The 22,232-nt window shown below is 38.6% G+C and overlaps 2 protein-coding genes across 2 annotated transcripts, besides 18 other annotated features; one reads left to right on the top strand and one right to left on the bottom strand.

The window, feature by feature from the left end:
- The first annotated feature begins 390 nt into the window (after positions 1–390).
- Positions 391–477: a microsatellite.
- Positions 478–4,232: 3,755 nt separating this feature from the next.
- Positions 4,233–4,253: a microsatellite.
- A 75-nt stretch (positions 4,254–4,328) lies between these two features.
- PVX_096985 (variable surface protein Vir, putative) lies at positions 4,329–5,655 on the bottom strand (the record flags this gene model as incomplete). Its single annotated transcript, XM_001612623.1, has 2 exons — positions 4,329–4,676; positions 4,840–5,655. 2 exons carry the CDS (start codon positions 5,653–5,655, stop codon positions 4,329–4,331), a joined length of 1,164 nt encoding a protein of 387 aa, XP_001612673.1.
- Positions 4,607–4,630: a microsatellite.
- Positions 4,678–4,703: a microsatellite.
- Positions 4,870–4,896: a microsatellite.
- A 4,320-nt stretch (positions 5,656–9,975) lies between the features above and the next one.
- Positions 9,976–10,000: a microsatellite.
- Positions 10,001–11,420: 1,420 nt separating this feature from the next.
- Positions 11,421–11,461: a microsatellite.
- Positions 11,462–11,609: 148 nt separating this feature from the next.
- Positions 11,610–11,641: a microsatellite.
- Positions 11,642–13,533: 1,892 nt separating this feature from the next.
- Positions 13,534–13,569: a microsatellite.
- A 381-nt stretch (positions 13,570–13,950) lies between these two features.
- Positions 13,951–14,009: a microsatellite.
- Positions 14,010–14,216: 207 nt separating this feature from the next.
- Positions 14,217–14,242: a microsatellite.
- Positions 14,243–14,800: 558 nt separating this feature from the next.
- Positions 14,801–14,830: a microsatellite.
- A 256-nt stretch (positions 14,831–15,086) lies between these two features.
- Positions 15,087–15,218: a microsatellite.
- A 74-nt stretch (positions 15,219–15,292) lies between these two features.
- Positions 15,293–15,330: a microsatellite.
- Positions 15,331–15,459: 129 nt separating this feature from the next.
- Positions 15,460–15,494: a microsatellite.
- Positions 15,495–15,955: 461 nt separating this feature from the next.
- Positions 15,956–18,057, top strand: PVX_096990 (Pv-fam-d protein; the record flags this gene model as incomplete). The annotated part of the gene is made up of 2 exons (XM_001612624.1): positions 15,956–16,033; positions 16,183–18,057. The coding sequence occupies 2 exons, from the start codon at positions 15,956–15,958 to the stop codon at positions 18,055–18,057; spliced, it is 1,953 nt and encodes a 650-aa protein (XP_001612674.1).
- Positions 17,685–17,735: a microsatellite.
- Positions 18,058–19,073: 1,016 nt separating the features above from the next.
- Positions 19,074–19,147: a microsatellite.
- A 1,059-nt stretch (positions 19,148–20,206) lies between these two features.
- Positions 20,207–20,249: a microsatellite.
- Positions 20,250–22,232: the final 1,983 nt, after the last annotated feature.

Raw genomic sequence — 22,232 nt, forward strand, 5'->3', positions numbered from 1 at the left:
AAAACATATATCAGCGCATCAAGCTTGGCAATTATATCTTCGGAGGCAGTTCCTACTGGTTGATTTTTTCATAACATCTCTTTGATAAAATTAATACTTTAAATTTTACAAAAAAAATAAATAAAAAAAAAAAAAGAAAGAATGAGAAAACGGCAAATTAGGACTTAATAGACTCATGATAAGTATAATTCATTTTCCGCATGTACAATTAGGCGAATAAATGTAAATTTTTTTTTTTTATATGTAAAAAAATTGCAAAATGTTTATTTATTATATATAAAAACGTTCTCCTCGTATGGATAATAAAACGTATAATAAATATTTACTAATCCTTATTTCTAAGTTAATAAAATTTGCAATACATAATCGCGCGAATATAAAAATACGTATAACATTACCATATCGCATGTAAAATAATGTACCAAATAGTAGTAGCAGTGTAGTAGTATAGTAGCACTTCTTCCCTTTATGCGCAGTTTTTTTTTTTTTTTTTTGCAAAATATGCACCAAAAAAATAAATTATCTAATTATCCTTTTAACCTTTAATTTAATTTTTTTTTTTTTTTTTTTTTTTATAGGCTGTTTGTTGTGGATTGGTGCGCATTACTGAACAAATTTTAGTGCCGCTAAAAATGCAAATTTGTAAAGCATATACTACATGTAATAATAATATGCTACTTATTTACATGCACCGCTTTCGCTAAATTTACGCTTAAAAAATTTTGCTCTTTTTAAATAACTTTATGCGGCTTGAATGCGAGTTATATAATAGTATATGATGTACTCAGAAGATAAATTAAAATGCATATAATTTTTTCTTAGAATTTTGTAAAAATTAGAAATGCATATGCTATTTACCGCGTTTTAAAATGTAAGGCAATAATGAGCAATGGGGACTCGGTCGCGGAGCGGGTCTACGCGAGATGCGAAGAAAACGCACATTTAAAAAAACGAAACGTAGCTATTCATGGAGGTGGGAATAACATTTCTACCCAAAAGTTATTTATTTTATTCATCCATTTGACTGATTGATTGATTGCAAAAAAGAGACAATAGGCGTTTAAAACTCTTGAATGCAGGAAAAAAAAGAAAAGTCATAAAAAAACACATTGTATATTTATCAGCCCATTTATTTCAATTATGGACTGAATTTTACATTTTACTTCAAAAAAGGATGAGTAAAAACAACAATGCAATGTGCACAATTGCTCGTTACATTAGCAGTGCGCATAATAAATTAAGCTATAAAAGGAAGAAATGCGCACATAATGATATTTTCGCATATTTGTTTATCCACCTTCAGAGCTGTTGGAAGCAATACGAATAAAAATAAAAAAATTTTCTTTTTTTTCTTTTTGAAAATTATTAAAAAAAAATATGCAAAAAATATACATGTATAATAATGTAATAAAATTTACTCGTCACCCAATTAAATTAAATAAACGTACATTAAGCGTTATTATCCCATTATTGGCCATTCCTTGGAGTTATTACTTTTTCGCGCTCGAATATGGAACATAAGTTATGTATATTATAAACATATATATATATACATACATATATTTATGAATTCCTTTTCTAGGAAAAAATGCAAAAATAAAAAATTTTAAAAGGGTTTATTTATTGCGATCAAATATGAATTATCTTTACGAGCCAAATCATCATTTAAAAAAATAAAGGAGGGGTAAATTTTAAGCGAAATAAAAAGGAAAAAACAATGGAAGCATACATTAAATTCGACACAGTAAACCGTGCCTTTTTTTTACTTTCATACTTTTTGCGAGTTTTAAGAAAATAATTGAGCGCAACAAATGTGTTTTATCTTTTTCTTTCTTTCTTTTTCGCTGCGCCATATTATATGCATACACTTCGCACGATGTTTCATAAATGTTCACTAATTGGTTGATTGATTGGACAACTTAGCAAAATAGGTATGCAACTTCAAAATGAATGAAAAATGTGTCAACGAATTATATATGCAAATTAAATGCTACTCATTCATCATTTTTTTTTTTTTTGGCATCCCTTTATTATCACTCTTTTTTTTACTTTTAAGTGTCCATTTGGCCACGTAAATGCCACTTTTGTAAGGAAAGCTAAACCAGTCAAGAAGGCATATTTCGCCAAACTATTATTAATATCGTCTGTATCAAATTGTTAAAAAAAAAATTGAATGGCTAACGAGGGGAAACGTGTGCGAAACGGGTTATAATTATGAGAGTAGTTTTGGCTAGCTAGCTAGCTTTTTTTTTTTTTTTTTTTTTTTCCACCCCCTTTGGCTCGAAATGGCACTGCCTTTTTTACATGTATGGTTTGTATGTACAGTAAAAATTTCTTTTTTTTCCTTTTTGTGAAAAATTTTGTGCTTTGTGTGAACATACATGCAACGCAGCACAAAGGAGTAATTTAGCTTTTCCGACGTGCGACAATTTTAGTTTTCGCTTATTCTGACAACTGTTAAAAATACAGACGCACAGACGCACACGCTTGCAGCTTTTTAGTTAACCAGTTGTATTTCTGCATACTGCCAACGCAAGAACGCTCACTCCTCGAGCGAAAAAATTAAGCGTATACCATTAATATTAGTAACATTTAAAGTGATGCATTAATGTAGTTTTTTTTGTTTGGTATTTAATTAACGAGTCTTCCGTTTAATGGTCCCAAATTTCCCCACAGACAAAAGCAAATTTTTTTTTACAAATTGAGCGGTGCATATGCAAGTGCACACGTAGCCCTCAACTTGGTGTTAATAAAAATGTCCCCAAAAGGAAAAAAAAAAAAATCAAAAAAATGTGTGTGCAATGGAAAGCCTTCTACTTAATTATTATTTTGTAATATGAGAAAAATGCGTATTCAGCAATGGTCAAGGGGTGATACTGAATATATATGTATATATATATGACCCTTCTTTTGCCCAATTAAGTGTGCAACGTATTATATTACACATGCGCGATCACCACATACCGGCTGCATACATTGGCTAATTTCCCCCTTTTGGGGGCCCTCTGAAATACATCCATCTCCCTGCTAACCATTTAATCAACACAATTGCGGTAAACACATGCGGCGATTTAAAATTAAATTCACTAAGATGAAAAGAAATCGCAAAGTTTATATTTGTTGTAAAAAGGCATTATATAAATAAGAAATAAATGTATATATAAAAAAAAAAAAAAAAAAACACATTTTTTTCTGTCTGGCTAGGAAGTGCATATATAATATAAACATATGGCACGAAAATTTAGAAATATTTTTCACATTTTATATAACTGTTTTATTCGCGAGCAAAATTTTAAACTAACCCGCTTTCGAAACGATTAACAAGAAAACGGGTTCTTAAAATAAAAAATGTTTTCATCATAAATTTAAATACGAATAATGATCAGTTAAATTATAACTTGTGCACAGCTTGAAATGGCATTTCACTCCGAAGAAACGAAAGTTTCGTGCAAATAACTACGCCATTCGTTATTTACATACATGTATTCGCAAACAGACGTGCTTACATGCATATAAATGTGCGCAATGTTAATTTGTATTCTTCCTTACTTGCGCTGTTTAGCGATTTCTTCTGTCTACACCAAATTGCGTTTAACCCGATTAGTGTTTACTCTCTATTTTTACAAAACTTTCTTCAAATATAAAATGATGCAAATTTATATTCCTTCGAAGCTTTCCAGATCACAATAATATGAAAAATCGGCTACCTACAATGTTTTGCCTGTGCTGCATCTGGCATGCCCACATGTTGTACGAAGCACAAAAGTACTACTCCCTTTTTTGTGGTTGATTCTGCTCCATTTCACCAAATTGGTTTGCCAAGTTTGAATATTTTCCTGCTACCTAAACATGGAGCTTAATTACAGCACCACAGATAGATAACGACAAATAGAGCCCTACTAATTTCAAAGACTTCATCGACATATGATGCGACTTCCAACTGGCATTCATCCCCTACGCATTTGCTTCCCGATCACCGTTGCACAACGCGCTGTCCTCTTGCACATGCATAAATATGTATAAAAAATGGGACTTCAATTTGGCTATTCAGTTTATCTTCCCTTCTGTGGCTATCTTCTGTTCGCTTAAATGGTGAAAGAATTACATTTAGGCTCAATTGTGACTTATATTACGTTGTATATACAAAAGGGAGAGTCTTCCACATGTACATACACCCAACGTAAGCTCTCGGTGTGTCGGCTTAATCTAGAGGGTCTCCACTTTCGAGCGAATTAAAGACCAGCTAGATATACAAACACTTATGCGCATGCAGATCGACCTAGTCTTCTTGATCGTCCTCCCCACCTTAAACATCCATCATACACATTCTAAGACATGCGTGAGGACCTATCATCCTCGGAATCGCCGCCATAGGAAGACCCCTGTCGTCCTCCATATAATGTTCCGCTTTCAGTTCTAAAATCACTTACGCTTTCACTTCCGTAATCAGTTCCACTTTCGGTTCTGAAATCACTTACGCTCTCACTTCCATAATCAGTTCCACTTTCAGTTGTGAAATCACTTATGCTTTCACTTCCAAAATCAGTTCCAAATTCGCTGCCGAATTGCTCTCTGTAGTTAGCTCCGTATGGTCCTCTGTGGTCAGCTAGCGAGTTTCTCCACCTTCTTCTCCTTTCTTCCTTCTCGGAACCGAACAGTGATTTAATAGGAGTTAACTGCGCGAAGGGGAAAGAAGAAACAGGAAAAAAATATTTATGCACGGTTCATGCAAATTTGTCATTAAGAAAACGTAGGAGTAATACGAAAATAGGATTATATAAATTGGTGAGTACACACAACGGTTTGTTAAAAAAAAAAAAGAAAATTTTCTCCACTCACCTTATACAAAATGAAGAAAAACATAAGCGATCCCAACACAGAAAAGGAAATCGTCAAATAATTGTTAAATGATGATATAACTCCTGGCTTGGGTTTCGCGAAAAAACTTTCAATAGGGCGACTACCATACTCCCTTTGATGCACCTTGCACTGGAGCCTATGTCCAAAGATACCCTCTCCATATTTTTCGATAAGAATCTTCCTATATTCAATAGCAGGGTACAACACACTCGCATATTTATCTTCAAATTCTTTGAATAAATTACATATGTTATTGGGTCTAGTTTCTGCTGGCCAGTGAGCAGAACAAACTTCCGAGCTGTAAACTTTATATATATCAAGACAATCGTTAATGAAATGGCAATATGATGGATACTTATCATCATGATTAGCATCAATTAGGGTTTTAATATCTCCAATATTTTCCAATAAATAATGCAATTTCATTACGTTTCTTAATCTCTCATTGCTCTTATTTAAAACTTCTGCATTTCCAAGGATTGGTGTAACATTTTTATTAATTAAATATTCAATTGAGCTAACAAATTTTTCCAAATTCCAATTTGTAAATACGTTCAGGTCTGTCTGCTTTTTATATGACCACTCGATAAAATCAGACCATATGTCATGATTTTTAAATAAATCTTCACCCCTACGATTAATATTTTCCAAAAAACCAAAAAAAGTGGGACAAAGTTCTTTATCAAGTTTATTAGCTCCTGCTACACTACTCAGTTGTTCACATATTAATTTGTAATTAGTTGCATAGTTTTTATCTAAATTATGGTTTTTACTATAATTAGGCCAATTTGCCATAAGATTTCCATACTGAAAAAAAAAAAAAAAAAAAAAAATTATAATTGTAATTGTAAAAATGAAAAAAAATTTACTTCTTTTTTCAATGCATAATTAAAACATTCTAATAATAATCAATGTAATATAGTCTTAATAAAAAAATATATATATACATATATATATTTACATACGTATATATATGCGTACCTCATGTTTCAGCTCCTCACGAATTTTTTGCAGCTTATTTGTTTCCATTTTAAATTCGTATAATCATAAAATGTATAAGGACTAAATTTCATGTTACATAACAAAGCCGAAGGCGCATAATTTTGGGGAAAATTATGTCAAACGAATATTAATTTAAAAAAATAAAAAAATATGAATAATTAATGTATTTTTTCAAAGCAAGAATTGTTCCTTAATTATATGCTCTTAAATAATAATGCTAATCTATTAGGAATAATATATCAAGTGAATATTTTAAATTTAAAAAAAATAAAATTAAAAAAAAAAAGAAAGCGCAATAAAAAAAATAAAGTGTTACAGTAAATTGCGGCGCACTAAAAAATAACTACATATGACTAATTGTGCGTGAATAATGAAAAATATTTTTTTTCAAAATTGGAATATTCTGAAACGATAAAAATTTACTCAATGTAAATTTTATGCCTACGCGTACAAGCGATATATATGCGCATGCCGTTTGCAATTCCATCCCTATTTTACAAAATAAAGCGCAAGTTGGCAAAAAAATGATAAATAATATACAAATAAATATGCAAAAAAATATGCAAATAATATGCAAATATATATGCCTATATTTGTACATACATAACTGCAAAGTGCATATAATTTTTCGTTCCATTTATTTACGTAAATAATTATCCTTTTTATCCCCTTAAATAATACGCTGTTCAGTGGGCGCGAGGCGGTAAAATAAAACTCTTGCAATTCTTAAATTCGTAAAAATTATACAATTATAGATTTTTTTTCTCTTTTTAAAATTTACTCCTGTTTTGCTTTTTATCATTTAAATGAATATGTCTAAAAAAAAAAGTAATAAAATTCTTTTATTTGGTCATTTCTACATTTCAGGAAAAAAGTACATAATTTTGTTGCTAACGGAAAAATCGCCCAGGAATATTTTACAAGGGCGATTTTGGGAGAGGTGGCGAGTAGCTGAAAAATTGTGTTAAGCGGGCAGACGCATCATGGGTCACGCGAAATAAATCGACCATCGCCCGTGTGACCTATAGCCCGTACGCATTATAAATATATGCGTACATGTATATATGCAAAATTCATATGTACGCAATGCTAAGCATATTTGTCCGCGCGTTCCTCATTTTACGCGATTACCCATCGCTGCATTATTTTTTGGCAATAAAGTATAAAGGAACGCACCGCTCGATCGGAAAACGGACGGTCTGCTTATCATTCCATTTGAAAGGTTAGGAAAAATAAAAAGTTCCCTTCCCGAATTGGGAATTGCATTACATGTATATGCGCGAATATTTATTTTTACTTAGCAATACGGGCATGACTGCCTATCGCTTAGCAGTAGCGTTTATTGTGAACTGCGCTTTGCTAAAATGCGCAAAGAAATGGACATGCGCGCTGTGTATTTTTTATTGTAAAAATTGAAAAAAATGAAAAAAATGAAAAAAATGCAAAAATATGTTTGTATCAAATTTAACTTCTTTGATGCAATAATGAACGAAAATGCGTTTGGACAATTTGGCACATTTAACCCTTAAAGAGTATTTTTCCTTATCCCAAGCTTTCCATTTTTTTGCGGAAAGTTATTCAAAGGACTCGCTTCAGTGCGTCAAAAAGGAAAGGTGAAAAGTTCAATAAAAATGGAAGGAACTAATTTTAATTTTTTTCGTTTAACTTTCCACACGGTAAAAAAAAGTTGCTCGCTGAGAAAAAACGTTTCACCAATCCGTCATATTGGTATTGCTATTTTGTTATTATTTTTTTTTTTTATCCCCCTCTTTGACATGCGACTGCGGATTCGCCGCTTAACATATTTTAATTAACCCCCCAGTGAAGCAAAACAAAAATGGAATAAATCATCCAACAGTTTTTTCCCCTTCTATGTACATACCAAACCCACGGTCCATTTTAATTCTTCTTCCCGCAAAATGGGGAATACTTCATCCCATTCATCACCTCCGTGTGTGCGCGGGTGCCGCTGGCCGATCTCCTCACGTAAATAAAATGAACTGCATATTTGCTTTTCAGTAGCAGATTTCTACGCTGCTACACTTGTACATACACCCACCATTAGAGTTTATTAACCAAAGTGAAACCAGACCGGTGGGCTATAACCTACTGCACACAGACCCCCACCAACACTGCATGCGGGGCGAATAAAATCTGTGAACATGCTTAATGGGCACTGGGATTTGCTATGTTTAAAAAAGTTTTTCCAACTTATTAATTACTAAAAATTGTTAAGCATGAAAAAGGACGGCGCATCATCACATGTGCAAAATGTAGTCCGCTTTAATTTATCAGTAAAACTGAACAGGTAAAAAAAAAGCGGGCGTGGAAGAAGGAAGGAAGAGTGAATAAATAAATGGATAAAAAATGAATAAAAAAATGAATAAAAAATGAATAAAAAATGAATAAATATATGAATAAAAAATGATTAAAAAATGAAATAAATGAATAAAAAATTAATGAATGAATAAATAAATGAATAAATAAATGAATAAATGCACTGCATGCGTTTCGCATAAACACCCTCTGCGTGCAAAAATGAGTAAAAAAAATTATCCAAAAAGCAGGCGTACACGCGTGGGTGGGCCTTTTCGCGGGCCAAAAAGCACCGCAAGCGCAGGTTCCATCAGGGGGGGGCCTATCATTCGGGCGCACAGTCAGCCCAACACACGCACGTGGACACATACATATATGGAAATATACATGTACGAAAATTTAGCTGTACGAAAATGTAAACATACGCATATGCGTAACTTATAGGGGGGGTTACACTTAAAAATGTTTAACGCGCAAATGGCTAGCAGCAGATTGGAACAAATGAGCAGGTCAATGCAAAGTACTCCTACAGCAAGCAAAAATGAAAATAAATTGAGGGGGACTCCCCGGGAATCGTTTTCCATCTCGCACTGCATTCATTAACATTAAACTCGAAATTAAATTGGCGCGTACGCTCTGTTCAAATGTAGGACACATATATAACACTGTTTTTTCTTAAAATCGAGAGGAATACATTTTTAAGTTGCGCCACGTGTATGTAATGTTGCTCACGCACACTGCGCAGCTAGCCATTGAGTCATGCCAAATCAAGAGCGTACACTTTGCGCGATTTTTCTTCAACATAAATATAATGTACTTCGATTGGGGGAAGCTATTATTTTGTTTTGTTTTGTTTTGTTTTATTTTTTTATTTTATTTTTTTTTTTTCTTCTGTTTATACATATAAACGTGTCGCCACCCGCCCGTGCAGGAACACCTGTTAGCACTTCTTCGCAATCTAACACGTCACTCTGTCGAGGGGCTATCGATTAAAAACATGCACATCGAAATGCGCACATTACAATGACGGAGGCCACACAAAAAAGGCATGTGCATATGTGTATACGTGAGTGCGCGTGGGGGGTAGCTTATATGGGGAAAACATAAACTATCAAAATGGTTCGAGAAAATGGGCAAATAGGCAGTTGGCATGGCGCCCCTGTGATTGTTCTATCAGTCTTCGCGATGTGCCACACTCCCCGCTTCCATGTGTAATAAAATTGGCTTAACGAATTTCCCGGGTTGAGTTAAAATAAACGGTAATAAAAGTGGATATAGTTACTCTGCTATGCATGTATGTAGGCAGCTGTCATAACATTCGCATCGCCTCGCACTGGCATGCGTCTTTTTTCAGCGTTTTGCCAGTGGGTTGTTATCTAATATGCGTTTATCTTTTTCCTTTTTTTCACAACCTAGTGCGCTCTCCTCGCCGCTTCCATTTCATGCTTCACCGCTTTGCACTTCCAAATCGTTCGACGATTTTTTTCGAATCGCCCCCACGTAAACCGCTCATGCGAAAAATAAACACTTTTTAACATTCGACCCATTCAACAAGTTTTGCAGCAAAAAATTACGATAGCGCAGTGAAAAATAAAGCCGTATCTTCACACACTACACACAGCTAGCCAAATTAATAATATCTAGGAATTGGGTGGGTAAATACATATGAGTCGTTATCCGAACTTACGGATTCGCTATCATCAGAAAAACTACTGAGGGTAGAAAACGATCCGTGGTAATCCCTATCCATATTTCTCCATACTCTTCTCGTGTTTCTGCGTCCTTCCGATTGGAATCTCAAACCAAGAGGAGTAAACTGCGGAAAGGGGGAAAAAAGGAAAAATAGTACAAATGGATGCATTCGGTGCATAGGCAGCTTTGTTCTCCCATTTGTGCAGGGGAAACATTTGGGTTGAGGTGAAAAGGGGCGGCACAGTTTCGCTCATAAAAAGTATATCAGAGAAGCCGCTCCAAATGAGGAACACCCCGTTAGCGCCCCCTCACTCACCTTATACAAAATGAGCACAACCAGGTACACCGCAAACATGGCGAAACCTCCAGTGACCAAAGATCCAAACGTGCTAAATTCATCAGAGTTACTTTTATAAATGCTGAAGAATGGGGTATAATATAAAGACTCGCTTACGTCACATCTGACTCGAGCTGATTCTGGGTTCTTCAAAAGCGACGACATTTTATTGTGTTTCTTTAAGGGTTCATAAAGACGATATTCATATTTATCCAAAAATTCTCCTAACTGGTTACAAACAGTACTTCCAGTAAAATTTACGGGGGTTCCTTTTGGACAATATTTTTTTTTTAAATCTCGAAAAATATGAAGACACTCATTAACAAATTGGCAGGCATCTTTGTATAATGGACCCTCTTGGTTCTCTAATAACTTTTGAATGTTCCCAGAATTTCTTCCAAAATAATATAATTTCAGTAGATCCTTTAAACTTGACGTATCATATAAAATGTCATTTAATTTTTCATTTTGCCTATAAGTGCCTGCAAGCACACTTTTAAATGGCTCCTTAAATTTGCTTAAATCACGTTTATGTAAATAATTATAGTAACCGTTATTGTCGTAATACCATCTCAAAAAATTCATCCATACTTCGTGTTTAAAAGCTCTACCTCCTTCTTTTGTATCAATTGTATTATATGAACCTAAAAAGGTAATAAAAATAACATTTACATTTTTTTTTTTTTTTTTTGTTCACATTGTAATGATACTTGGTCTATACAGCTACATTAAAGACATATTTTTATAAATCCTCACTTCCATCATCCTGAGGATCACTATATTGAGGCCATATGTTCATAAATTTATACTATAGGGAAAAAAGAAATAATATATATATTGTGTGCAAAAGTATATGTGAATAATTTTTTATGATGGCAATTTCTGTGTATTCGTTTTTTTAAAGCAACAGGAATAATCAAAATAGAAAAGAGAAATTACTTCTTCTTTTAATTCATTAATGGGAGAAGTCATTCTGTTTTGCGATAGATTGTTAAAGAGAAATTATATCAAGTCCTAATTATTATTATAATGTACGATAATATTTATGGAGAAGTTCAGAAAAGGATGATGAAATCTCCTCCGTCTTGATGTTCAAAAATGTTAAAATGGTAAAAGTAAATTTTTTTTAAATTGCTAACTTGTGTGACGTAAAATTGAGGATTTAATCACTTGGCTAAATAAAGAAAAAGAAACTGTTTGCGACGATGATATTTTAAGTAAAAATTGTTAATTACGCGAAAAAAATAAATAAATAAAAATAAAGTAAAATATAGCAAAATATAGCAAAATATAGCAAAATATGGTAAAATAAAATTTAGCAAAATATAGCAAAATAAAGTAAAAAAATGGGAATTGCTACTAACACTCGAAATAGTTATTATTATGTACGCAAAAGTGCTGACACGATATGATGGTCAATTAATTTTATTTTTTTTTCCTTCCGATGAACAGTTAAAAAGTTATTCCTTTTCTCTTGGCATATTTTTCTTTCATTATTTTGCCCAAATCGACGCATTTGCAATTATCAAAAAAATGGCAAATAAGTGGGATAACACTATATATTACTAAATTTCTGCCGCGTAAAATGGAACAATTTTTCTGCTAATTAAATTATTTTACGTGTCGAAAGGAAAGAAATGCAAATAATAAATAATAAATAATCAAAAATTGCAATCTGATAAAAACTTTCTTTTTTTTAATTATTCTAATATGCTAATGTATATCTCCCCCTTTAGGAAGACTGCGAAATTCCATTTTGCTAATCAGCACAATAGCCCGCAGCATAATAAACAAATACACAAATATGTTTCATTTTCTTCGCCAAAAAATTGCCATAAACACGTAAATAAATCGTTTTGTTCAGATTTACCTATTTAAAAATAAATCAAATAGACGAATTGCTTTTTCCTCTTTCCTTTTTGCATTTTTTTTTTTTTCACATTGGGGTAATTAACAAATCCAATACAATAGTGCGCTGTCATTGTTATTTATTTTCAGCAGGGCAGTGCCCGTGTCCCCTCACATGCCAAATGATAATAACCGATTAGAAAAAAAAAATTAAAAAGCGCGCAGCACAGTGTAGTGGAAAAAAAAAAAATAATAAACAAACGCAAAGGGGTGAAACGAATCAAAAGGGGAAAAGGGAAAAAATAAAGCGAGCGAATTTAACAGTAACGCGAAATGTTCGAAATGAAAAAACGCGTAGTTCCCGTTCCGCTTCCTAAAAAGTATGCAAGGAAAAAAATAGCTGTGCTGTGGAGGTTTCGCACATTTTGCAATTTTCTTAAATTTTGCAGTTTTCGCAAAGCGGTGATCGGCCAATATGCCTGACACACTGCATGACCGCAAGCGGGGCAGCCTTTTGCAAAGCGAATTTGCCATGCGAATTTGCAAAGCGAAATTGATTGGCCTTTGCTGCATATCCATATTTTTAATATACGAACAATATCTACACCCCTAAAGGCAAAAAAAACGGTTAGCGTGTGGAAAAAGGAGATCGCGTGGAACTCCCCTCTGCTAGCCATTTTTTACGAAGGCCCGATTGGACACCTCGAATTTCCCCCCTAAGGTTAACTCTACATGGAAAACGCGCTTCCGCTTTGCTCCCCCACCCCCCATACGGTTGCGCAGGTTGGCATGCATCTGCCTATTCGTATGCAAATAGGTACATAGGTATGTACGTACATAAATATGTAGATATGTAGATATACAAATATATATATATGTATGCATGCATGCATGCATGCATGCGTGTGCTTAGGTGCAACTCCTTTCCAACTGGGGCTGTGCCGCATGGCGCGTGCTCACCTAGCGGGGCGCCCAAAAAGAGCTAAAAAAGTTAAAAAAGTAAAAAAAATGTACGTTTGTGTATACATAGTGATACTGCTTGCATATCGGCGCGCCGTCCATACCGCAGGGGCTCCCTTCGCATGGCCGCAAAAGCACCCTCAATGTTTAACCCTTTGAAAAAGGCTATTCCGGTGTGATGAAATTGGCTACTTAAAGGAAGACGCGTTTGGTGGTCACCTACATAGGGAAGAACCACACCAGCTCTACGCATTTTTGGCCCCCTCTTCCCTCTCATCACATTTCAGTTGACCCAAACTAGGGGGGACCCACTTGCGAATAATAATGTAAAAAAAACTGCTTTAAAAAATAATGCCCTAATGGGAATGCTTTCCAAAAGGTTGCTAACCCCTCCGTAGACGCCCCCTTTCGGTGATATAAAAAGATTCATTTTTTCCGTAACCGCAAAAGTGAACTCCCCCAACGTGTTAGACGCGCGGAACCCCCCGTTTGGTCCACTTCGCCTCGTTCGAAATGTCCGGCGAGGCGCAACCAAAAATGGGGGACAGGACCCACGAGCGTATAGATCACTAATCTGTGCCTGTCGAAGCAAACAGCGGTGGTATATTTTCCATCACAGCCATGGTCGTCCCGCCCACTAAAGGAGAAACAGTATGCCATTTTGGAGCGACCCTTTTTTTCGTTCCAACGTTTAAAAGTGCATCAAAAAAGGGGGGGTAAAGGAGGGGAGGACCACACTATGTGTCCTGTGGCTATCTCCCCGTGAGTAACCCCCCGTGAGTAACCCCCCGTGAGTAACCCCCCGTGAGTAACCCCCCGTGAGTAACCCCCCGTGAGTAACCCCCCTTGAGTAACCCCCCGTGAGTAACCCCCCGTGAGTAACCCCCCGTGAGTAACCCCCCTTGAGTAACCCCCCGTGAGTAACCCCCTTGGACTGAGTACACTACAGAGTGGCGGTGCCTGTGGAGAAATATTTACAAACAGGACTTCCTAATACCATTTGCACCCCCAGCCTTTTTTAAAAATTAACTCATCACATGAGGAAGGAAGAACGATTGAGCATACGTGTTGGGCTAATGGGTGCACCCCTTTTTTCCCTATAACGTGGGAATCTTTCGAGCAGTATTTTATGCCTTCCTACCGCTTCACAAATTTGTTGCATGTTATTGGGATGTATGTGAAGGGGGGGGGCACATCACTGTCCAGATGAACGACAAATCAACGTGTATCCCCCACCCTAAAAAGGGAGTTACTGAAACGTGGGAAGAGCAAATTGCATAGCCACTTGGGGCACGCTTAAAAAGGTTAGGAAAAAATTTCATTGGGAGGGCGGCCAACGTGCCTTTTCACGCTTAACCAACAGGCAGAATGGCCATCCTACCAGGATAGAAAAAAAAGAAATGAGTCACCTCCTCAGGATGAGCATATCGGATGACTGTCATGTAAGGGGAAACGTCCGCGGAGTGTCTCCCACGAATTAATCTGCCGTTATTAAAAATGCTCTAAGAGCGAAATAGGACAGCTCTGGTTTCCCCCCTCCATTATAAAACTTACATCACAAGTTAGGGGCAGCTCTCCCGTCAGCTTCGAACCAGATTGAAAAAAAAAATTCTCCTTTCCTGTTTGTTGAGCTATTTCTAATTAAGTGGAATTAACTGCCCCACCCCATTTTGTAACCGTCTTTATGGGATAAAAATAGACAAAACAAGGCCACTTCGCAAAAAGGGGGGGAAAAATAGACGCCCCATTGTCCAACCTGATTGCTCGTTTTTTTTTAATTTTATTTTAATTTTTTTTTAATTTTTATTAATTTTTTTTAATTTTTTTATTAATTTTTTTATTAACTTTTTTATTAATTTTTTTTTTTTTTTTTATTAATTTTTTTATTAATTTTTTTATTAATTTTTTTTTTTTTTTTTCGCGATTGGCCATTATACCAAACGCCTTATTTTCACCTTCGCTTCTCCACCCTTGCGCGTCCTACTTTAGCAGAACAAATGGTCTGCGTCTACTTCCTTCCATTGCAACCCTTTTTTAACGTTCCGATTTTTCGTCCTTTTTTTTCCGAACATGTTGGCGGGTAGATCACCACTGGGGGGAAATATCAGAACAAAATGGTTGCAGTGGCGACTTTTTTTTTTTTTTTTTTTTTTTTTTTGTCGAAATGGGAGACAATTTTGGGGCAATTTTTGGACAACCCTCGGACAATTTTAGACAACTCTTGCATGTCTTTTCCTAATCGGGTGTCCTAAAACGTACATTTCGTGTTTCTATGGGAAGGTTTTTTTTTTGTCTTTTCGCGTTTTCTTCTGTTTACTTGCATAATTTTTGTGATTTTATTTTTTTGCGTTTTTCCCCATTTTGCGCCATTTTATTTGCCTATTTATTTGCCCATTTCTTTGCCCGTTTGCATCTTTACATGCTTGTCTCTTCTCCCCTATGGTGAGAAACCACCCCGACCCCGCTCTCCGCTTTGTTACAGTTGCATGTCCTCCCATCTCAACTAATGCAGAAAGAAAAATACGCATATTTTTAAAACGTGGAAACGGTAATGCAAAAATTGCATCCATGTAGAAGAAATATTCCCAAAAAAAAAAAAAAAAAAAAAAAAAAAAAGGCACAGCAGAAATTGCTTTATTAATTTATTCAGAAAAAAAATATCTCCACGTACGCGTGCTGTTATTTACCATTTTAATTTTTTCCTAAACAGTTCATGAGAGTATTTTTTCCAGCAAAGTAGAAAAATAATAAATAAATAAATAAATAAATAAATAAAATTAATAAAATTAATAAAATAAATAAGTAAAATAGTTAAGCAAATAAATAGTTAAAAAAACAAAGCAAATACCTAACCAAATAAGCGGTTGATCAAACAGCTAATCAAACAGCTAACCAAACAGCCAATCAAACAGTCAATCAATAAATACCTAGCCGAACAAAATGAACATGCTAGCGCGCCCCATCATAACCCTGGCGGCCCTCCTCCTCGCCGAGAACTGGCGCTACGCCGACCAAAATGTAAGGCCCAGCGCATCCCGCAAATGAGACACGTGTCTATGCGCGCGGATGAGTAGTCTGTCCACTCCAGGCTACCGCCCCCCTTAAACCTCGAGTCTACCGCGCCCCCCCTTAAACCTCGAGCCTACCGCTCCCCCCCCCCGATGCAGGCCGCCTCCCTCGCCTCCCCCCACAGCAGAATGCTAAAAGGAGAGTCGCAAGTGATTGATAAACGCAGACGCGAACCAGCGGATGAAAAATTTTCCATCGATTTCGCAGGAGATCAACTCTTCACCAGCGTCAAAAACTGGTATGACGAATACAACGTCGAAGACGGATCCGCCAACGTCACTTTCGGCAGCATCGAAAAAAATATGGACTCATTTGCCGACGAATATAAAAAATTTACCACCGATGATTTTAAAGAGATAAAAAATAAAAAGGAGTTTAAAAAAATATACGACTCCTATAGTGAAGAAGAGAACCACGATGGCCGCGACCGGGCGGGCAACCGCAGGAACCCCCGAAGGGTTCACCGCAGGGGTGAAGGCCGTCAGGATTACGACCGTGAGGATTACGACCGTGAGGATGACGAACGTCAGGATTACGACCGTGAGGATGACGAACGTCAGGATTACGACCGTGAGGATGACGACCGTAAAAATTACGACCGTAAAAATTACGACCGTGAGGATGACGACCGTAAGGATTACGACCGTAAAAATTACGATCGTCAGGATGAAGACGACGACTACGATCAGAGGAGGAGACGCTACCCCTCTCGCCGCGGCGCCAACGAAAGGAGAGGAGACAACTCTGCCTACTACCGCGACGAGAAGAAGAACCAGTCCTACTACGACAGGGATGAGAAGAAGAGCCAGTCCTACTACGACAGAGACGATAAGAAGTCCCCATCTTACTACGACAGGGATGAGAAGAAGAACCAATCCTACTACGACCGAGACGATAAGAAGAACCAATCATATTACGATAGGGATGATAAGAAATCCCCATCTTACTACGACCGAGACGATAAGAAGAACCAATCCTACTACGATAGGGATGGGAAGAAGAACCAATCCTACTACGACCTATATGACCAGAAGAAGTCCCAGTCCTCCTACTACGACCGAGAGGAAGACGAAGAGAGATATACCAAGCGAACCAGAGAAGCCGTAAAGGGAGATAACGTCAGAAACAGAATGGAAGAGCTAAAGAACATGAATAGCTACGAAGCGCAGATGTGCGCAAATCGCTCCTCCGATATGCTCCAAAGAGGAAACAACTTCCAAACAGGAAACAACTTCCAAAGGGGAAACAATTTCCAAAAGGATAATATGCCAATTCCTCAACAGAGGAGACAGTCATTTGGAGACACTGCAAGTCAATACAGCAATAAAAAAAAATCGTCCAACCCGATAAAAAACTTCTTCCAAAGAATCGACAGGAAAGTCGAAAAGGAGTTGCTTCGCTCTATGTACCCTCAGATAACTGGCGATAATAATCACTCCCAAAAAAATAAATCCTTCTCTGGAAAATTAAAAAGTGCTTTCTCCAGGTTCAAAATTTTCACTCCAGTTTTAGGTATCGTTATATCTGCAATAATAATGACGGCGGAAGGTTATGAGTTTGCCCCTCTTTTTTTCGCCATTGCCATTATCATAATAATTTACCTCACATTTAAGTTACGCAAAGTTAACAAGATGATTGAGGCTGCCTATGAAGATGAGGAAGACGAGGATGAACCCGCACCGAAGGGACTTCCAAACAGTGCCGCCATGGGGAGGGGACTTCCAAACAGCGCCGCCATGATGAGGGGAATTCCAAACGGTGGTGCCCCAATGATGAGAGGCGGCATGCCAAACGGTGGTGTCACTGTGATAAGACCCATGACAAACGGCGGCATCCCTGTGATGAGGCCCATGACCAACGGTGCTCCAATGGCGAGACCCATGGCCAACGGTGCTTCCCCTATGATGAGACCCATGCCAAACGGACAAGGAAATTCATGGGCCCCAGAAAGTAACAACCGAAGAAGATACTAAGCGGTGGGTAAGCACTTTGTGTGAAAAGTAAACCCAATGGAAAAAATCGCCACGTGCGATGTGCACCACACTATGCACTATACAATATGCACTGCAATATGCCCCACTTCTGGGGGAAATTCAAAACTGCCGCACGCCTTGCGACCGCCACATTGTTCGCCACGAATGGCCAGTACGCCTCGCAAGTGCAGTACCACCGCCCCGACCTGCTCGCATACTTCATATTCCCTTGTGATGAACAAATCGGAAAAAAAATGCTCCATCCGCTAACAATGCACCATCCGCTAACAATGCACCATCCGCTAACAATGCACCATCCGCTAATAAATGCACCACCCGCTAACAATGCACCACCCGCTAACAATGCACCACCCGCTAACAATGCATGCAACTTTTCATTTTTTTTTACTCATTTTTGCCCACATGTCACAACCGCAAGCTGCCCCTTTTCGCTCTATCGGATGGCCTTACCACATCGCAGCTGCTAACTGGCCATTTTTTGTTCTCTCAACCGTTTTTGCTATGTTTCCCTTAACAGTTTGTTTTTTCCCACAGGGCTCCATTTTAATTTGCCATTGTTTTCGTTTCACATACACCCCAACATATACGCATAAATGTTTTCACGAAAAAAAAAAAAAAAAAAACTTGACAATCTGTTTTGTGAGAAAAGCCATAACAGGAACAGCCATTTGTGAATTTAGGATCTAATTATTATTTGAGGAAGCCCCGACGGGTGTTATTGTTATCTTTTTTTTTTGAGTTTGGGGGGGGTCGTCCTGGTGGCCCGGCCCCTCTTTTCCCAGCGCGTTCGAATGGAACTCTCCCCCCATTTCCCTACACAGTGCCACCTCCCCAGCGGCCACACAAACAGCAGAAGTGTGGTAATTATTAAGCCGCGCACATCCGTTTGTATTAAGTAGCTTTTCTAAGTTCCACGCTCCCTACAATGGTAATTATCTATTCTTGTGGGTCTCTCCTTTTTGGGGTGATAGGGTGCCAAAAGAAAAGGGGGGAACCTTCCAACAGTTTCAAGGCTTCCCCACCGGATGCTCTCACAGTCTTTTCCCCCTCCCGATTTGCACAATTGGCAGTTGCAACGACAACGCCACCGCCAACCCCAACGCAACCGACCGTTCAAACTTCACCGCACCTTAATCGCTCTGGGGGGCCAAACTTGGGAAACCCCAACATGATAGGTTCTCCGGATGAGAAAAAAAAAAAAATCACCTCGCGCATCCCCTGCGCTTCCTTTAATTTGGCCACATTTCGCCACTCCCTTTTGGGAAAAAGTCATACATTTGGGTGTCACGTTGGCTGACCCCCCTTTGAAGCACCTCATCTCACTGCTCACTCAGCCCATCTCGCCGCTCACACGTAGGAAACGCTTTTCCTCGTAAAACATTTTTAACAACAGCATTTTCATATTTTCTATGAAAAAAAAGCTTTGGTTAATGAAACACTGGCATCGTTGGGCGGCACGGTTGGGGGGGAAGTACATCCGCGGGTCGGGCGGCCCACTGGAATGTACTCCTTTGCACGTAGTGAAAATGAAAAGAAAAAAAAAAAAAAACATATGCATATAAAAATGGTAAAAAAAGTAGAAGAAATGTCTCAGAAAAGTCTCAGAAAAGTCTCAGAAAAGTCTCAGAAAAATGGCGGAATGGCCGCTGCACGACCGCTGAACGACCGCAAAAAAATAAAAGCAGAATCGGGTACACTTGAACCAATTGGCAGGTCTACTCATCGCCCGGCAACCTGCCGTCCTCTGGGGGGAGCAACAATGTAATGGAAATTTTATACACACTTATGGCATACAAAAAAAAGAAAAAAAAAAGTTAATCAAAAAGGAACATTCTGCAAAAATTAATCATCCTTTGTATGCACAGCTTGGCAAAATAAACATCAACATATGTAGAAGGTAGAAAAGGGGGGAAGGGGGGAAAAAAAAAACTTCTCTTCTGTGGAGGCACTTTTTTCTAATCGATCGAACTTTTCGCGCACAAAAATAAAGCGAGACGATAAAATGGTGGAGCGGGAAAATTGCAAAACTGTTTAGCAGAGGGTGTTGAAAATCAGGGCACAGTGGAGGGAGATGATCACCTTCATGCGGGCAACTGGGTGAAAGGGCACTTTTCTCCCCTTCGATAAGGAAACGCAGTAATAACCCTTCGGCATACTCGATCGAGTGGAGGTGTGGATAGACACTCTGCTGACAGCTCGCATGGCGTCACCCCATTGGAGCGATCATCACGGGGGTGCTACGGGAACGGTTCCTATCGCCCACCTCATCATCAGTGCGGTCCCTCTAGAAGGGAAAGAGCTCCACGATAGTGCTGCGACCCCCGCCATGCTTTCTTATCCCCCCACCCCTTTGGGAAGCACCACTCCATTGCTACACGCAAAAAAATTACAGAAACATCACGCAAATGGGCCAAATTAACTCGAAGTGATGGATTTCCTAACATGGTACGCTATACCCACAGCGGAGGCCAGCATCAGCAAACGCTCAGGGCCCACTTGACTCAAAAGAAACAACCCAGCGATGAAAGAAAATAAATAAAATAAAGCATTATCATTCAGCTTGGTATACAAGGCATTTCCCAAATTGTTCTGCTGGCTAAATGAGCTATCCATTGAATTGGGGTAGCGGAAATCATTCCCCATGTTTCTAAACGCTCGGTCATTCAAGTACCTCAAGCCGTCTTCGTAGGATCTCCAGATGTTGTTGTTCCTTGGGGGTCCGTTGTTCATTACATTGGCTGAGTTAATTGGGGTGGTGAAGGGAGCAGAGGAGGAGGAGGAAAAAGGGGAGGTAAAGGGGGAGGAAAGGGGGGAGGAAGAAAATAAAGATGTCAACGGGGAGGTGAAACTCGATAAGGAGGGTGATGATCCTGAAGATGGGGAGGAGTCATCAGATCCGAATGGAGCAGTGAATGGAGATGTGAATGGCGTCGTGAAGGAGGAAGCGAAGGATGATGAGGATTGCGTTGGTGGAGGTGGAGAGTTATACTGCGAGGATCCCCTTCTATTTCCGTTTCTTCTTTGTTCGTTGTTTTCCCTAACACCGGGCGTACTCTGCGTGGACGGATTGTAGTCGCTGCTCATGTAACTCGCGCTGTTATTATAAAGTATTCTTTTGTTTCGGGGCGCCTTCGCCTCGCTGGGCGCGTCTCCCCTCCATTGGCTCTGGGGGCCCTGCGGGGAGCAAACGGGGAAAAGAGGTGGCATTAAAGCGGCAGCAGGGCGGCATTAAAGCGGCAGCAGGGCGGCATTAAAGCGGCATCAGAGCGGCATTAAAGCGGCAGCAGGGCGGCATTAAAGCGGCATCAGGGCGGCATTAAAGCGGCATTAAAGCGGCATCAGAGCGGCATTAAAGCGGCATCAGAGCGGCATCAGAGCGGCATTAAAGCGGCATCAGAGCGGCATTAAAGCGGCAGCAGGGCGGCATTAAAGCGGCATCAGGGCGGCATTAAAGCGGCATTAAAGCGGCATCAGAGCGGCATTAAAGCGGCATCAGAGCGGCATCAGAGCGGCATCAGAGCGGCACCAAAATGATATCAACGCCGCATCAACGCCGCATCAACGCCGCATCAACGCCGCATCAACGCCGCGCACCATCCCACACGAATCATTACGTTGCCACTAGACCAGTGCACGGCCAACAACAAAACGGTGAAGAGGCTATTTCTGAACAAAATTTTAAACGAGCCTTTCGCAGCTCCTCCGCTCTGGATGTCACTACAGTCGGCCTCCCAGGTGGAAGCACTTCCGTCGTTCGACTGGCTGCCTCGTTGGAAGTTCACTCTCTTGCCACTGGCACTACTGCTGCTCAGGTTAGACATTTTCAAAAAAAAAAAAAAAAAAAAAAAAAAAAAAAAATTCCTATTTTGTTATAAATGACTTATTGCTTTTCGGAAGAAAGGGTGCCTAAAAAAAGGGAGAAGAAAAAAAAATAGCGAAGGTAAGCAAATAACAACGGGGGTGTCATGCGCCAAGCATCGGGACCACCACATGCCCATTGGCACATAAAGCAATCGTGGCTACAACTCCTTTCTACAACGCAGATGCGTTTACTATTCACCGAGCAGAAGGCACTCTGCACGTATGCCGCACTCTCACATGTATATGCAATATACATGCTGGGAAGAACGGTACAAAATGTCGAAACAGCAGGT

Source organism: Plasmodium vivax, chromosome 2 (genome assembly GCF_000002415.2).
Source record: "Plasmodium vivax chromosome 2, whole genome shotgun sequence".
Lineage (NCBI taxonomy): Eukaryota > Apicomplexa > Aconoidasida > Haemosporida > Plasmodiidae > Plasmodium > Plasmodium vivax.